Source organism: Dromiciops gliroides, chromosome 6, assembly GCF_019393635.1.
Source record: "Dromiciops gliroides isolate mDroGli1 chromosome 6, mDroGli1.pri, whole genome shotgun sequence".
NCBI classification, from domain to species: domain Eukaryota; kingdom Metazoa; phylum Chordata; class Mammalia; order Microbiotheria; family Microbiotheriidae; genus Dromiciops; species Dromiciops gliroides.
The window spans coordinates 156,120,261-156,138,911 of NC_057866.1; the positions used below are offsets into that span (position 1 = coordinate 156,120,261).

An 18,651-nucleotide genomic window follows, 5' to 3' on the forward strand; every position below is an offset into this window, starting at 1 on the left:
TGACTTTGCACAAGCTCCAGACAGTTTGGAATGTATTCCCTCTTCAACTGTGACCCATAGAACACAAGGATACAGATTTGGGGGGGGGGGGAGGGACCTTAGGGACCATGTCATCCAACAAGCTTATTTTATAGATGTAGAGGTAAGAAACTGAGAGCCCAGGGTTACAAAGCCCCTAAGTGGCTGAGGCTGGATTCCCTTATTTCTTTTTCTTTTTTTCCTTGCAGGACAATGAGGGTTAAGTGACTTGCCCAGGGCCACATAGCTAGTAAGTGTCAAGTGTCTGAGGCTGGATTTGAACTCAGGTCCTCCTGAATCTAGGGCTGGTGTTTTATCCACTGCGCCACCTAGCTATACTGCCCCCCTTGCTTCTTTCAAAACATATCTCAAGTAGCACCTCCCATAGGAAGTATATTCTATTGTTTGCGAACTTACCAAATCCTTATCAAGTCCCATTGTACTTTATTATCACACACACACACACACACAAACAAATACACATACTATACACACACTTATATTCATACACCATATGTATGCATATATATGCATACACCACATATTTACAACTTACAATTTTACTATATATTTAAAATATATTTCATATATATTTATAATTGACATACACACACATATATATTTACATTTTATTTCAATTATTCATTCATTCCTTCATTTATTATTTTAGGTGTATGGCACTATGGTAGGCAATGGGGATGCAAAAAACAAAATGAAAACGTGTTTGCATATATAAATACATACATACATGCAAACATACATTTACATTTACTTCATGTTATTTACTGTTCTCTACCATTTCAATAGAGCACTAGCTTCTTGAGGGCAGGGACTGTTTCATTTTCATCTCTGCAACCCCAGTGCCTATCCCCAGTGCCACACACCTAAAATAATAAATAACCAAGGTAAACAAACAAATGAAGAAATGAACAAAAAAATGAGCTCACAATAAATGCTTGAAACTCTGAGATCATCTTATCCTTTGGTCTGAGTACTATTATCCCCAAGTCACCAATGAGATAAGCAAGTCTGAATAACTCAAAGGATCACATGCCCAGTAATTTGCTGGGGAAGGTTTATCAAGAATTACACCAGAACCTTGTTTTGGTGCCATTTCTCCCAACCCAACAAGCTCCCTTGGATGCCATTCCACAGGGGCTTTCTCCCCAAAGATGCTCCACAAAAATATGTTCTTCATTATAATGCAGTCCAATACCTGACTTCACTCCCACTTCATCAGGCTAGTTTCACATTTCTCTTTTCCTTAGGAACCTCTGTCTGCTACAGGCAGTTCCTCTAAACTGGTTCTTCTTGCCGATGTTTCTAAAACACAGTCTTCAGGGAGACCTGAAGCACATATTTTGTTAGTGGCAGACTGTTTTTGATCTCTGAAGGCAATTATACAAGTCCCTACTAGAAAATTAGGCTCTACTTTGCATAGCTTCTCCAACATTATGTGAACATTAATCAACGGAGCACAGTGGAAAGAGAACTAGCTCTGGAGTCAGAGAGAGAGAGGACCTAAGTTTGTTAGAATCTCCTTTCAGCTACTTATTAGCTCCATGACCTTCTACAAATCACTTAGCCTCCCCTGTGATGAAGGTCTTATCTGACTACTGCTCCTTGCTGATGTTTCCTGGACTAGGTTTTCAGGAAGACCTGAAACAGACATCCTGAGTTCCAGTAGTTTCATGTGTCTCATGAGGCTATTTCTAATCTCTGCAGGCAACTGTGGAAGGCTCTGGTAGAAAATCTTGCTTTTCAATATTTTCTCCAACATTAAATTAATATTTATTAATGTGGTATAGCAGAAAGCAAAGGAGTCAGGGGACCTGGGTTAGTATCCCAGCTTTGCTACTTAAGAGTTGTGTGACCTTAGACAAGTCACATTCCCTAGCGGGGCCTCAGTTACCTCATATGGAAAAGATTGGGTGGGGGGGGACTAAATGATATGTAAAGATCCTTCCAGATCTCAAATCTGTTTTATATCTGACCTCTATCTCGTAGGTACATAGCCTAACCTATTTTGGTAGAGGGAAAACCTGAATTGGACAGCAGCTAAAAGATAGGCCCTGAGCCACTAACAGAGCAAAGATTAAAAGTAAGGCACCCTTCATTTCTCTGTTTTGAGTGTGAAGACATTTCTATTTTCATACAGAGTTGCTCATACTTAGTCAATTAGGATGATCACCCTAGGAAAGGAATAAAACTAATAAAAAGATTCCGATGTGAATCCACTCATGTCACCAAAGCCAAGACCAAAGGAAAGAAAAGACATTAATGATAAGAAAAAAGAAAAGAAATATGAGTCTCTACCAGGTTTCATTTGCCGTATGGGGAAAAATACTCCCACTATCTGAATCAGGTATAAGGACTAGTCCCTTTCTCATCTTTCAGTAATGCTTTAAAGATTATTTTTTCAAACGAGCATATTTAACATTTCCCCATTGCTATGATTGGCAATCCACACAGAAAGAAAGCTCAGTAGGTATTTGGTTATTCTATTTCCCCTCCTTCCCCCAGCATGCTATGTTCTAGCAACGATTTGAATCTTACTTTTTCTGAAAGCATCTTTAAAGAATTCTTCAGGCTGTCGGCAGAATGTCGGCTGGCAGAATGAAGCAGCCTGTCTGCGTGGGTTGATATAAGAGGCTGGAGTTGATCGATGTTGCTGAGAACTTCCTTCGCTTTTGCTGTGTTTTCGGGTGAATAGTAAATAAACTGGTATCCGGTACTGAAACAAGAAGTAGAAAAATGAAGTTACATGAGAGCTCCAGATCTTTGCTGCCCCAAATAATGGATAGCACGGCCATGAAAACCTAGCTGTCATCATTCCTCATTGACCAGAGACCAGTAGGTGCACCCACACTTTAGAAGGAACCTGACTCAAATTTTATTAAAAAGGGTTCCTAGCTGATGGGTAATAAACAACAATAGCAGCAAAATCCTAGTGCAAATTCTGGACAAGAGCTTTCTTCATTGCTAAGTTCACTAAGTACGTATATCTAAAACTAATTATCCCCCTGGTGTTCCAAATATTAGTCCCAAGAACAAAAAACTCTGGTTTGAGGAGGAGATTCTACTACCAAGCAAGAGATGTGAGTTTGGGGTGGGGTGGGGTCAAGGAAAGCAATCTAATGCCAATAATGGTATCTGTGGAGACCTGTGATGGCCAATTAATGACCAAAGAGAAAAGCATGCTCCTTTTGGCTTCCCCCTTACATTGTTATTCCCTAACTGGTAGAGACAGACATTTGCATGTGTGGGAGCAGGGACTTGGTTCACTCCTTTTTTCCAGACAAAGTTGCAATTAAGTTTTAAATGTCCGACAGTTCATATTCATATATGTATGTGTATATATGTATGTATACATACAGGTATATAAACACATACATGTGTATTTATTTATACATATATACATACACACATATACATATATATCAGCAATCAACTCATGTAAATAATAAGGAGCAGGGATTACTTCCAGTTCACTGAACTTTGTCCAGTTTTACCCAGCAATGGAAACATACTGACATTCCAGTGAGAAAGCATAAAGACATGCTTCTCACTTAGATACCTATTCATTCATTCATTCCTTCATTCTTTCTTTCTTTCAGCTACTCAACAAACATTTCTTTGGTCCTTACTATATTATCTATGATTGGGATCGAGAGAGAAAAGTGAAGTAGTCCTCAAAGTATTTATATTCTGTTGAGGAAAATAATGGGTATAAAGAAAAGTAAAATGTATATGAGTATATACATACTACGTGTATACACACATGTGTCTATAACATGTGTATGTGTTTACATGTGTGTGTATCCATAGCACATTGAATAGAGTACTGGACCTAGAGTCAGGATGACATCTTTCTGAGTTCAAATCTGGCCTTAGGCACTTACTAGCCATATGACCCCAAACAAGTCACTTCAACCTATTTGCCTCAGTTTCCCCATCTGTAAAATGAGATGCAGAAGGAAATGGAAAAGCACTCCAGTATCTTTGCCAAGACAACCCCAAACAGGGACATGACTGAAAAATAACTGAACAGCAACAATGGAAAATCCAAAGTATTAAGGAATGGATTCAACCATTAAAACTGGCGGGATCATACTAGATTTCCTAAAGGAAGTGGCACATGGGCTGAGCCTTGAAGGAAAATAGGGATTCTATGGTGTTGAGGTTAGGAGGAATGCTATTTCAAGCATGGGTGGGAGCCTTGCAAAGTCACAGAGATAGGAGATGGAATAGTCTATATATTTCAAACCTTCTACTGTGGATATTCTACAGTGTTGGGGTTTTTTGTTTGTTTTGGTTTTGTTTTTTTGTTTTTGTTTTTGTCTTGGGCCCTTTCTTCTCTCTCTACTATGTAATTTTGTGATCTCATCAGTTTTTTTATGGATTAATTATTATCTCTTTGGAAATGACTGACAGGTCTATTTTTTTTAGCCCTAAGTTCTCTCTTAATCTCCGGTCTCACATTTCCAACTGTGTATTAGATATATGAAACCAGATGTCTTAAACTGTGGGTCATAACCCCATGTGGGGTCATATAACTGAATGTGGGTATTGCAAAATATTTAACAGTAAAAGATTATATATACCTATTTTATGTATACCTATGTACACATACCTTGGACTGCATTAACATTTCTTGTTTTGTTTTGTTTCCAGGCCAATAAGGGTTAGGTGATTTGCCCAGGGTCACACAGCTAGTAAGTGTCAAGTGTCTGAGGTCGGATTTAAACTCAGGTCCCCCTGAATCCAGGTCCAGTACTTTATCCACTGCACCACCCAGGTGCTCCAAAAGTATATGCTTCAATCTGCTTTCAGATTCTTTAGTTCTATTTTTTTTTTTAATTGTGAGGCAATTGGGGTTAAGTAACTTGCCCAGGGTCACCCAGGTACTAAATAAAGGGTCTTCCTGAATCCAGGAATAGTGCTTTATCCACTGCACCACCTAGCTTCCCTAAAATGCTTAGCATAGTGCCTGGCACATAGTAAGTACTTTATAAATGTCATTTTTTTTTTTCTTTCTTTCTTTCCTTTTTTTTTTTTTTTTTTTTTTTTTTGCGCAGAGCAATGAGGATTAAGTGACTTGCCCAGGGTCACACAGCTAGTAAGTGTCAAGTGTCTGAGGCCAGATTTGAACTCAGGTCTCCTCTTGAATCCAAGGCCGGTGCTTTATCCACTGTGCCACCTAGCTGCCCCTGCATTAAAATTTCTCAGGTAAAAAAGGGGGTTGCAAGTGGAAAAAAAGTTTAGGAAGTCCTGTCATAGACAACACAACATGGCCCCAAATCCTCTTCTCTCCCTAATTTTCCTGTTACTACAAGGGTATACCCATCCTCCCAGTCACCCAGACTCACACCCCAGATATTCTCAATACCACTCTCTCACTTCCCTTATACTCAATTAGTTGCCAACTTCTGTCATTTCTGCCTTCATATTATTTCTTATATCCACACTACTCTGACACAGTTCCCCATCATTGGGACTGTTGCAATACCTTCTAGTTTTATTCCCTGCCTCAAGTCTCTCCCTACTTTAATCCATCTTTCATTCAGTTGTCAAACTGGTTTTCCCAAAGCACAAATCTGACCATATCAATTCCCGCCTTCTTCCCCAGTTAAGAAACACCACTAGCTTCTAATCAATCACCTTTAGGGTCAAATGTAAAATTTTCTGTTTCGCATTCATTGCTCCTTATAACCTGGCCAATTCCTACCTGACCAGTCTTCTTGTACCTTACTCTCCTCTTCATACTTTGAGTTCTAGTAACATTTCCTTGCTCACTATTTCTTGTATACAACATTTCATATCTCAGCCTTGGACATTTGTACTGGCTGTTTCTCATGCTTGGAACTTCCTTTCTCTTCTTCTTTTCTACCCTCCTGACTTCCCTGGCTCACTTCATTTCTCAGCTAAGGTCCCAACTTCTGCAAGAAGTCTTTCTCAGTCCTCCTTAATCTTAACACCTTCCCTCTGAGCCTCTCTCTAAATTATCTGCTTTGTACATAGTCGTTTGCGATATGGCTCCCCCATTAGCCTTTGAGTTACTGAGATCTAGGGCTCTGTTTTTATTGTTACTATTATTCTTAAGCCTTTATATTCCCAGCTTGGAATAGTGCCTAGCACATAGGATGAGCTTAATGAACGTTTATTGACTTTCACTTGAAAAAGTTCCTAAATAGTAGTATTCCTGTTTTCTACTTTTTCTTTCTCTACAAACTTTGGGTTATATGGGTTTTAAAAAATCTTTTCTTCATTTACTTATCTTATTCTGTTTCTCTCATACCCATTTACCTAGATTGACATCCATATATACACACACACACACACATACATACATATACACAATACATACACATGCGTATATGCATATACAGAGATAGATATTCACTTTATTTGTCATGTGAATTAAGGTAAGTGACACATAAAACTTATTAGGGAGGGGAAGAGAGGGGAAGAGGATGAAAATGAAAACAGAGCCAAAGTAATGATTAGTTTCCCCTGGCATCCAAATCACTTTCACCTGCCAAGTTTCCCTTTTTTTTGCACTGAGCTTTTAGTGGAAAGCTTCGTTGTCTCCATGTCTAGAATCCATTTCCCCTTCATCTCTACCTTTTAGTGTCTCTCTCTTCCTTGGGCCAAGATGCCATTCTTTCTTGATCTACTCATCCCAGTGAAGTATTTAATTACTCTCTCTTTTCTGAAATCACTTTGCATAAGTCTTATGCTTACATATCTGAAAAACCCAATTGTCTCCCCCAGTAGAATTCAAGGTCTTTAAGGACAGGGTATGCTACTATATATATATATATATATATATATATATATATATATATATATATATATTTTTTTTTTTTTTTTTTTTGGTGAGGCAATTGGGGTTAAGTGACTTGCCCAGGGTCACACATCTAGTAAGTATCAAGTGTCTAAGTCCGGATTTGAACTCAGGTCCTCCTGAGTCCAGGGCCAGTATTCTATCCAATGCTCTACCTAGCTGCACTATATGCTACTATTTTAAAAAAATATATTTTTATTTAAAGTTTTGAGTTCCAAATCCTACCCCTCCTTCCCTCCCTCCCTTCCCCTCTCCCTGAGGCAGTAATTCCGTATTAGTCATTTTGTATAATAACACTCAAATAAAAGGAAAAAAATGAAATAAAAAGTGAAAAATAGCATGCTTCAGTCTGTGTTCAATCAATATCAGTTCTTTCTCTAGAGGTGGATAGTGTGCTTCATCATTAGTCCTTTGGGATTGTCTTGTATCATTGTTTAAGTCATTCACATTTTTTATGAAACAATATTCTCTTTTCTCTCTTTCTTTTTTTTTGGTGGGGCAATGAGGGTTAAGTGACTTGCCCAAAGTCAAACAGCTAGTAAGTGTCAAGTGTCTGAAACTGGATTTGAATTCAGGTCCTACTGAATCCAGGGCTGGTACTTTATCCACCATGCCACTTAGCTCCCCCCACAATATTCTCTTACTGTGTACAAAGTTATCCTGGTTCTGTTTACTTCACTTTACGTTAGTTCATATAAGTCTTTCCAGACTTTTCTGAAATCATCCTGCTTGTCATTTTATATAGCACAAAATTCTATTACAATCATATACCACAACTTGTTTAGCCATTCCCCAATTGATGGGCATTCCTTTGATTCCCAATTCCTAGCCACCATAAAAAGAGATGCTATAAATACTTTTTGTATAAATAGGTCCTTTTCTCTTTTTTTAATGTCTTTGGGATATAAGACCTAGCAGTGGTATTTATTTATGTTACTATTTTTATTTAACAGAATTTAATTTTGCTCTTCAAGTCTGTAAATAATATCTATTTATTTAGACAATGTTGAAGACTTGGGAAAAGATTTTTCCCCTTTTTTCTCATTAAACTTGGATTTATAGTCCTAGGCATCAAAGACTCTCTCTCATCAACTCATTCAGTGTTCTTTGCAAGGAACCGTAAAAGTGAAGGAGAAGGTGGACCCACCTGCTGGTCCAAGACTTAAGGGCTGAGTAGCTGGGGCAGGGAGAGCAGAGTGTCCACCAGAGACAGTCAGGGTAGAGAAAAGGGGACTGTGAAGTGCTCGATGATTCCTTCTCACTTGTGTGCACTTCCATCATCAAGACTTGCCTTTTCACCGTCCTATTATTAGAACTGACATATCCCCCCACAGCAAGCTCTTCAAAAGGAAGAGTGCTTAGGGCTATAACAGTCTGCCACTTTCTTTCTATGGTCTCCTTTCCAGTACACCTGTCATTTCCTAAGCACATTTACCCCACTCTAAAGACATTTTCTTTGACTCCTGCCACCAGTGACTACCTTCTGCCTCCATATCAAATTCTGCTTTTATCTATTAAAACTGCATCCACAAAACAAACAAAAAACACCCTGCTTCCACTATTCCCTTCACTTGGTGACATTTCTAATATTATTGTTTTTTATTTCATCCTGGCTTTAGACTTCCCTCTCTGCTTTTAGAATTTCTTTTAACTATATTTCTTGCCAATACTTGCTGTTTCCTAAACTCCTGGTCTTTTCATATAGTGGTAAAACTTATTAGGACTAAAGATGATAGATACAACTCTACCTAACCCCAGCTCTGTTGTCTCTCTTTCGATCCAACTTTCTATTTTCCTTCATGTTCAGCATCTTTCATTCTGACTCTCTTTCCATTAGTCCCGGTTTTATTTTTCATTCCACTAGATCATTTCTGTGTTTCCTTCCTCCTTCATATATTCTCCAATTACTTCAATAGGACAGAGGCATAATTCGGGCTTGGGATGTCATGAAGCTTCTTTGGAGTGGAGTTAATGCATCAGGCCCAGATACCTGTGCTTCCTTCATCCTTTTAACGATGAACATTTTACCTAGTGAGGCTTCAAAATTCATCTTCGCAATAAAAGACTATGTTGGCATCCAGACCCAAAATAGGTAATATGGAGGGAAATTACTGCAACTCACAAAATAATTCTGAGTATTCATAAATATTCAAACACCTGTTTAGTGCCTTCTTATTCAAACATGTGGTCTATTTCTTAGTTACAGACACAGTTATGGACACAATTAAATTATCCAGATAAAAAGAATATAGCTAAGTCCAACTTTATAGAGGCATGAAACTCTAAAGTGAGTCCAAATTTGTAAATTTGCAATATTTGGAAGTTCCACCCAACTTCTGAGGCCTTACTCTTCAGACTGGAAGTCACTAGGAATCATAGAATCTTAGAATTCAGGGATTATGGGGAGACATGTGGTCATCACATCTGACTGCTATCTGAAAAAGGATACCCTACCTATATAACTGACAAGTACCCATTCAACCTTTCCTTACAGATGTCAAATGAAAGGAATTCTTAACCTATATAGCTCATTCTACTTTCCAGTGCCTCTGATTATTTATTTATTTATTTATTTTGGTGAGGCAATTGGGGTTAAGTGACTTGCCCAGGGTCACACAGCTAGTAAATATTAAATGTCTGAGGCTGGATTTGAACTCAGGTCCTCCTGACTCCTGGGCCGGTGCTCTATCCACTGTGCCACCTAGGTGCCCTCAATGCCTCTGATTATTAAGAAAGTCATTCTTCGGGGCAGCTAGGTGGTGCAGTGGATAGAGCACCAGTCCTGGAGTCAGGAGAACCTGAGTTCAAATCCAGCCTCAGACACTTAATATTTACTAGCTGTGTGACCCTGGGCAAGTCACTTAACCCCAATTGCCTCACTAAAAAAAAAAAATTAAATTTAAAAAAAGAAGCTCATTCTTACAAGAAGGCTAAGTCTCTCTGAAATTTCTACTTCTAAAAAAAAAATAGAAAGAAGAAAAAACTTCTCCTCCTTGGTCCTCATGCTGCCCATTGGGCCACACAAAACAAGTCTAGACACTCTTTGATGTAATAGCCCTTCATTTGCTTACTTGTATGCATCACACCTTCTCTGAGCCTTCTCTTCTCCAAGTTGGATATCCCCTACACTTTTTGATCCATCATTAAATGAATGACATGACCTTGAAGCCCGTCATCAGCCTGGATGCCTTCCTCTAGGCACTCTCAAGCTTAGCCATAACAATGCTAAAAAGCAGGAGGCATTTTAAATACAAAACTATGTATGGTGATACGGTCTTTGTTTCCTCATCTTTAAGACAGGGATAATAATAGCACCTACCACACAGAGTGGTTGTTGAGGATCAAACGAGATGACATATGTAAAGTGCTTTGCAAACCTGTAAGCACTATGTAAACACTAGCTTTTATTATTATTTAATTTATACCTTTCTTATGACATTTCCTATCCTAACTTGCATCACATGAATGCAATTTTAACTTCCCCATGAGACCATAAAGCTTTCTTAGTTACCTTACCATATTCTGCTGTGCTTGGCATAGTCCCTGATGCATATTCAGTGCCAGATTAGTTTCTTGAATTGAATTTATCAAATATTAGATAAAACTAAACTTAATCATGCAAATCCTAACTGCTGAACTAAGTGTTAGCTTCACATCTAGGAAAAGGTATTGTGTTAATAGGTGATTACAAATTATTTTAAGTGGAAGTAAAATGGCATAGCTGATGGCATTCTGGACTTTGTATCAGGAAGCCCTGGGACTAGTTGCTAGCGTGGCCAAGTCTTCAACATCTCTGAGTTTCCATTTGTCTCATCTATGAATTGGTGGTAATAATACCTATAGGATATTGCATGTTTATTGTGATCCTCAAATGAGCAAAAGAAATAACATTAAAGTACTATACATTTCAGTTATTATTATGACATTTTCTTAGGAAATAAAAAGTGAAATAAAGAGATTTTTCTCTTTGCAAGATATCACACTTTAGTGATTCTTAAATGCAAATGATAGCCAATGAAAAAGTTTTCCTGGGCATGAAGTCTAATTACAGACCTACTTACAAATATTATAGGACTAAAATGTTCTTTGGTCAGCTAGGGGATGCAGTGGATAGTGTCAGCCTGGAGTCAGGAAGATTCATCTTCCTGAGTTCAAATCTCATCTCAGATGCTTATTAGCTGTGTGACCCTGGGCAAGTCACTTAATCTTGTTTGCCTCAGTTTCCTCATCTGGCAAATGACCTGAAGGAGGAAATAGAAAAACACTCCGGTATCTTTGCCAAGAATACCCCTCATAGACCAACATCTTACCCCTTATACTAAAATAAGGTCAAAATGGATACATGATTTAGACATAAGAGGTGATACCATAGGAAAATTAGGAGAGAAAGGAATAGTCTACCTTTCAGATCTTTGGAAAGGAAAACTGTTTATGACCAAACAAGAGATAGAGAATATTATAAAATGCAAAATGGATGATTTTGATTACATTAAATTAAAAAAATTTTGTACAAACAGAAGCAATGCATCCAAAATTAGAAGGGAAGCAGAAAGCTGGGAAACAATTTTTATGTCCAGTACTTATGATAAAGGCCTCATTTCTAAAATATATAGGGAACTAAATCAAATTTATAAAAAACCAAGTCATTCCCCAATTGAGAAATGGTCAAAGGATATGACAGGCAGTTTTCTGATGAAGAAACCAAAGCTATCTATTCCCATATGAAAAAATGCTCTAAATCTCTAATGATTAGAGAGATACAAATTAAAACAACTCTGAGGTACCACCTGACACCTATCAGATTGGTTAAAATGACAAAAAAGGAAAATAATAAATGTTGGAGAAGCTGTGGAAAAATTGGAACACTAATGCATTGTTCGTGGAGCTGTGAACTGACCCAACCATTCTGGAGAGCAATTTGGCATTATGCCCAAAGGGCAATAAAGCTGTGCATACCCTTTGACCCAGCAATACCAGTTTTGGGTCTTTTTCCTAAAGAGATCATGGAAAGGGGAGAGGGACCCACATGTACAAAAATATTTATAGCTGCTCTTTACGTGGTGGCAAGGAATTGGAAGTTACGGGGATGCCCATCAATTGGGGAATGGCTGGACAAGTTGTGGTATATGAATGCAATGGAATACTATTGTGCTGTAAGAAATGATGAGCAGGAAGAGTTCAGAGAAACCTGGAAGGTCCTGTGAGGGCTGATGATGAGTGAGATGAGCAGAACCAGAAGAACATTGTACACAGTATCATCAACATTGAGTGTTGATCTACTGTGATGGACTATATTCTTCTCACTAATGCAATGGTACAGAAGAGTTCCAGGGAACTCATGATAGAAGAGTATCTCCAAATTCAGGGGAAAAAAAAAGAACTGTGGAGTATAGATGCTGAATGAACCATACTATTTCTTCTGTTTTGGTGCTGTTGTTTTTCTATTTTGAAGTTTTTCGTCATTGCTCTGATTTTTCTCTTATAACATGACTAATGCAGAAATATGTTTAATGTTATTATGTGTGTGTGTATGTGTGTGTATATATATATATGTTATTATGTGTGTGTATGTGTATATATATATATATATAAAACCTATATCAGATTACCTGCTGTCATGGGGAGGGGGGAGGAAGCGGAGGGAGGGAGAAAAATCTGAAATTGGAAAGCTTGTATAAACAAAAGTTGAGAACTATCTTTACATGTAATGGGAAAAAAATAAAATACTTTATTTTTAAAAAATATACCCCCAAAAGGGCCACAATACATCAGACACAACTGAAACAACTGAATAAAAATGATGTTCTTAAAAAGAGATATTAGTGGCTGGCTGTGATTTACCCTCCATAGGAAGGGAAATAATTTTAGATTAGCCCCAAGACTTTATAATAATTTTTAAAAGCTGGGTCTTTGAGTAAAGCCCAACTATTGTCAGTACTCAAGAGAAGAAGTGGGTTGAGTTTTGCTTGGAGGTAGGGGTGGTTAGTGGACATCAAGATAACTGTCTTGTATAGGTATCTATCTCATATTTGATTTAAAAGTTCAATCCCCAAAAGAACTATTTAGGATACTCCTATTAAGGGGCATGAACTCAATGACCAATGTCTATTTATACAAGAATATGATAGAGGCTCTGAAGCAAAAACATGGCTTTTTGCAGGTTTTAAACATTTAGTATCTGTTGGATACTTTAAAAGACTCAACCAAGGAAAGAGAACTATTATGCACCAGAGACTCATTTTTCTTCATAAACAACCAGATGACAAATCCCAAAACAAAAATGCAATCCTCAAAATGTACTGATAAATTTTTCAAAGAAACTGGAACTAGGGCATCATTATAGACGAAACTGTTGCCAACTATTACTCAGAGAGAAAATTGATCCATAAAAATCTAAGTATATTTTAAGTATATAACAGCATACTGAAAACTCATAATCTCCAAACTATATGAAATGAAAAGCTTTGAAAATATAGAGACCAAGCAGAGGGAATCCAAATCATGTAGGAACAGGATGCAGTAACATACCATTCCTTGAATCAGCTTTCAGGAGGTAATCAGAAGATTATCTTATATCCCAATACTTTATTCAGTTATAAACAGTAGTCACTTCACCTACCTACACATGGATCCCAGAATACTTGTTTCATCAAACAAGATAAGAACAAGGTAGTCACAATAGTTACAATAAGACAATCTGGTACAATGGGTAAATTATTAGATTTGGAGTCAGGAAGATCTGAGATCAAATTTTAACTCTGACAAGTCCACAACTCTGGACAAATCACTTCACCTCTGACCCTCAGTTTCTTTATCTGCAAGGTAAGGTTAATAACATTTGTACTAATCATGTAAAAAAGTTGTTGTATAGTTAAAATGAAATAACGAATGGAAAGCATTTTCCAGACTTTAAACCATTATATAAATAGCAATGATTATTGTCATATTAAAACACAAACATCTTATGAGCTCAAAAATTAAAAAGGCATTTGGAATCAATGTAAATCCCAACCCAGACTTTAAGAATCTATTTTTCACTTTATCAACTTCTCAATACACATGTTTTGTTTTGTTTGTTTTTGCCTCAGTTGTCCTGTAAATATGTTTCCTTGGGTGCGTGTAAACATTTTTCCTTCAGAATTGGGTTTGAAAATGAGAGTTACAAATAGACTATTACAAAATGTTGTAGCAGAAGCCTCAATAAGTTTACGAGACTCTTTAACTTAGGCTGACAAAAGAAAGGACACATGAACAAAATCAAAACAAATGACAGCATGCCTGAAGGTATTTCTCTCTCTTACCCTCATCGTCAAACTCAAATATGCCAGAGATACATGAATATTTCAAGGTCTTGCTGCCTCAAGATCACTAACGTATTCCCAAATGAGTGTCTGTGCTAAAATACCATATTCCTCCACTGATAACACAGCTTCAGAAACCTTTAAGCTAAGGTCCCGATTAATGCACATAATGAGCTCCCTGAGGAGGTCACAATACTCAAATTCACATAACATATTTCCATTGGGCTGGAACCCATCACCATATCGTATAGAATCATAATTTCAAATAGTGTGAATTCAATCATGTAAGCACTTCACATTATTCATTATTTACGCTAATTGGGACCTAGCTATAATAATTAATGCCTCTCTAGAGATATCTGGAGTGAGGAGGGGCAGTGCAGGTTGGTGGCAGAGTGGACAGAATTCCAGGCCTGGAGTCAGGAAAACTCATCATCCCAAGTTCAAATCCAACCTCTGACACTTACTAGCTGTGCGACCCTGGGCAAGTCATTTAACCCTGTTTGCCTCAGTTCCTCATCTGGAAAATGATCTGGAAAAGGAAAAGTCAAACCACTCCCATATCTTTGCCAAGGAAATTCCAAATAGAGTCATGAAAAGTCGGACATGACTGAAAAAACTAAACAATAAGGACATCTTGATGCGCTGAAGAGAGCAATTAATTTGGAGTTGGTCTGGATAACCTTGACCAAGTTGCTTAACTTCCCTGGGCCTCAGTTTCTTTCTCTGTAAAATTTGATAAGATGATCAAAATCAAATCTACATGCCTATTTTTGAAAAGGATTTAGGTGGATGGATTCAATACAAAGACTATAGAAAGACAATAATCTAGAAAACAAAGGAAGAGAAAGAAAGAAGTGGAAAATAGGAAAATAGCTGATAATAGCTGACAGAAAATAAACTTTTAACAGAAGTCCTTATTTAATACACCTGGATCTTAACGTACCTTAAGTCCTCCCACTCTATTCTCTTTTATGGAAATTCCCCCCATTCCCTTAACTTATTAGAAATGTTTACCTCAATTATCTTTGAAAAAGCTTCTGTATCCAAGAAAAATAGAAAACTAACAACAATATAAAAACAAAATCATGTGTGAATAGAAGTGGTGAGAAGTTAGGTGCAATTGTCAGAATTGCAAAATATTAACAACCAGATGGTAAAATACTCCAAATAAAAACTTTAAGAAATATAAATTTAATAAATAAATCCAGAGGTTTTACTTCACACAAGGAAAATGAGCAAAAATGAAAAAAATGGGACTACGCAATATTGGAGGTGTTATGCAAAGAGAGAGACATTTTTGGGAGAACTGTGAATTAGCACAAACATTTTGGAATGCAATTTTTGAATAATTCCAATTAAGTAGTTAAGATATTCATTTTGACTAAGAGATTCCATCGATATATACAACAAAGAGATCACTGAGAAAAAGAAAGGGTACATATACACCAAAGTATTTATAGCAACACTTTTGTGACAGTAAAGAGCTTGAAGCAAAGCAGATGCTCATCAATTGGGAGATTGGCTAAACAATTTGTAGTACATAAAGGTAACACACTATTACTTAGTATGCTGTAAGAAATGAGCAAGATGACAAATATAAAGAAAAATTTAAAAATATATCAAGTGATCCCAAAGACAGACTAAGAAAGAGAAAAAAAGACCTATTTGTACAAAAATATTTATAGCAACTCTTCCTGTGGTGGCTAAGAATTGGAAATCAATGGGATGGCTAAACAAGCTGTGGTATATGACTATGATGGAATATTATTGTGCCATAAGAAATAACAAACAGGATGATTTCAGAAAGGCCTGGAAAGATTTATGTGAACTTAAGTACAGTGAAGTGAGCAGAACCAGGAGAATGTTGTGCACAGTAAGAGAATAATGTGTGATGAAGAACTGTTGGTGACTTAACTATTCTCAGCAATACAATGATCCAAGGCAATCCCAAAAGGTTATTCACCCCCAAAGAAAGAACTGATATTTATTGAACATAGATTGAAGCATGTTATTTTTCACATTCTTTCATTTTTTTCTTTTATTCAAGTTTTCTTATACAAATTGACTAATATGGTAATGTTTTATATAATTGCACATGTATCCTATTGCTTATTGCCTTAAGAAAGGGAGGAAGGAAGGGAAGGAGGGAGAGAACTTGGAATTAAAAACTTTAAATAAAAATGTTTATTATTATTATTATTATTGTTATTAAAAATACATCAACAAATTGAATTATGTCAAGCAAAGTGAAGTATAGAAACCTAGGAAAACAACATGCATGCTACAACAACATAAATGAAAAGAGAAACCATAAAGGAATTAGAAGTGAATATTGCCTAATTACAAAGAATAAGATTGGGTCCAAAGAAGAAATATGAGAAGAAATCTACCTTCTTTGCTGAGGTGAGGGGTCCCATGTAATGTCACCTGAGAGGTGTGGAACATCATATGCAATTTAAGTTTTTTTAAAAAATATATTGTGGGGGCGGCCAGGTGGCGCAGTGGATAAAGCACCGGCCCTGGATTCAGGAGTACCTGAGTTCAAATCCGGCCTCAGACACTTGACACTTACTAGCTGTGTGACCCTGGGCAAGTCACTTAACCCCCATTGCCCCTCAAAAACAAAACAAAAACAAACAAACAAACAAAAAAATATATGTATATATATATATATATATATATATATATATATATATATATATATATATATATATATTGTGGAGGCAGTTAATTAGTGGATAAAGCACTGGCCCTGGATTCAGGAGGACTTGAGTTCAAATTCAGCCTCAGACACTTGACACTAGCTGTTTGACCCTGAACAAGTCACTTAACCCTCATCACCCCACAAAAAATAAACAAATAAATAGAAAAATAAATAAGTATTAAATATTAATAAGTTTTGCTTTTTTTTTCCTTTTATTCTTTTTATTTTATTTTTAAAAAGATACTTTGTTATAAGGGCTGACTCTTTGGAAGACAGATGGAGAAGGATACAGGGGCAAATTTAGTGGATGTGCAAACAAAAGATATGCATAAACATGTATGAAAAACCAGAGGCATTCAGGCTTTAAAGCTATCTCTTGGTGCCTGTCCCCCTGTGACATCGGAGGTGGGAAAGCAATCTGATATGTCTAAGTGAGAGCCTGTTTCTCCCTATAAAACATCGGGTGCTCTTCTGTTCCTCTGAGCTGCTCTGTTTTGTGGGATGGAACCCAGTCAACTATTCACCAAAAAAGTAAGAGGACAAGCCTTGCAATAATGTGGGCACCAGACATAAGGTGGCTTTCTTTCAGTGGATTATGGATCCCTCTCTTTCTCTTGCTGCGGTCTGAAGCCATGTCACTCAGGGCTAAGGCTCCCCTCCACAGGTTGAATCATGCCCAGATCTTTATCCTACAGAGGCTTGGTTGTAGCTTTGCCTCTCCAGACCTGTTTTTGTCTACCTCCTTCTTTGACCAACCTCTCTCCCCATTCCTATATCTCAACTGAACACTTTCCTTTGAGTGAGTTAAAACATGCCAATTAAAGAAGTTGCTTTAAGCATTCTCTCTCTCACTTCTGTGGAAATCTTGAAGTTCCAAAATGCAGTTTTAAGAGACTGGCATAAACCCTTTTGTTTTGCTCAGTATTACTGAACATGAGATTCAACTCACCTCATCTCAGTGAATGTCAGTAAAATGTTCTGTGGTTGTTATATTCTTTTTTTTCTTTTTGGTGAGGCAATTGGGGTTAAGTGACTTGCCGAGGGTCAAACAGCCACTAAGTGTTAAGTGTCTAAGGCCAGATTTGAACTCAGGTCCTCCTGAATCCAGGGCCGGTGCGTTATCCACTGAGCCACCTAGCTGCCCCGGTTGTTACATTCTTTTTTTTTTTTTTTTTAGTGAGTCAATTAGGGTTAAGTGACTTGCCCAGGGTCACACAGCTAGTAAGTGTCAAGTGTCTGAGGCTGGATTTGAACTCAGGTACTCCTGACTCCAGGGCTGGTGCTCTATCCACTGCGCGCCTAGCTGCCCCTGTTACATTCTTAAGAAAGCCAAAGGGAATATTTGTCAGGTCTTGCAAAGCTGCAATTGTGGGAGGGGAACTGAATTTTTTCATCCTTCTTTTTTCAGTTCTTTGTTAGAACTGTGGCTTAGCTATTGGGGATTTGTGTGGAAATGGGGTGTCAGGGAGAAGTTACTCCTAAGCAAATCAACATAAATATAAAAGAAAGTCAATCTTCGATTATAAATTACTCCTAATTTTCCATAAGTCAACCTTTTACTTCTCATGAGAGTACACATTCAAGATAACTTGAAAGAAGATTTAACCATATTTTACATATAAGGTGAACCATGCAGAATTATGGCAGTAATAGACCTACCCTAGCCACATCACATCTGGGAAAAAGCACATCAAGCATGATGAGGCTTGTGGTCATGCCACATAAGAATCATTTCAAGGAACTGGAGATGTCCCTATCAGGAGAAGAAAAGTCTTAGG

General features: G+C 37.3%; 1 protein-coding gene across 3 annotated transcripts in view; it reads right to left on the reverse strand.

Annotated features, from left to right (window-relative positions):
* INPP4B (inositol polyphosphate-4-phosphatase type II B) overlaps positions 1 to 18,651 on the reverse strand; it is a 965,936-nt gene that overhangs the window by 190,489 nt on the left and 756,796 nt on the right. For all 3 annotated transcript variants that reach the window (XM_043973131.1, XM_043973128.1, XM_043973129.1), the window contains one exon: positions 2,575 to 2,752. In XM_043973131.1, coding sequence (XP_043829066.1) covers positions 2,575 to 2,752 — 178 coding nt within the window. The remainder of the gene's footprint in view (positions 1 to 2,574; positions 2,753 to 18,651) is intronic.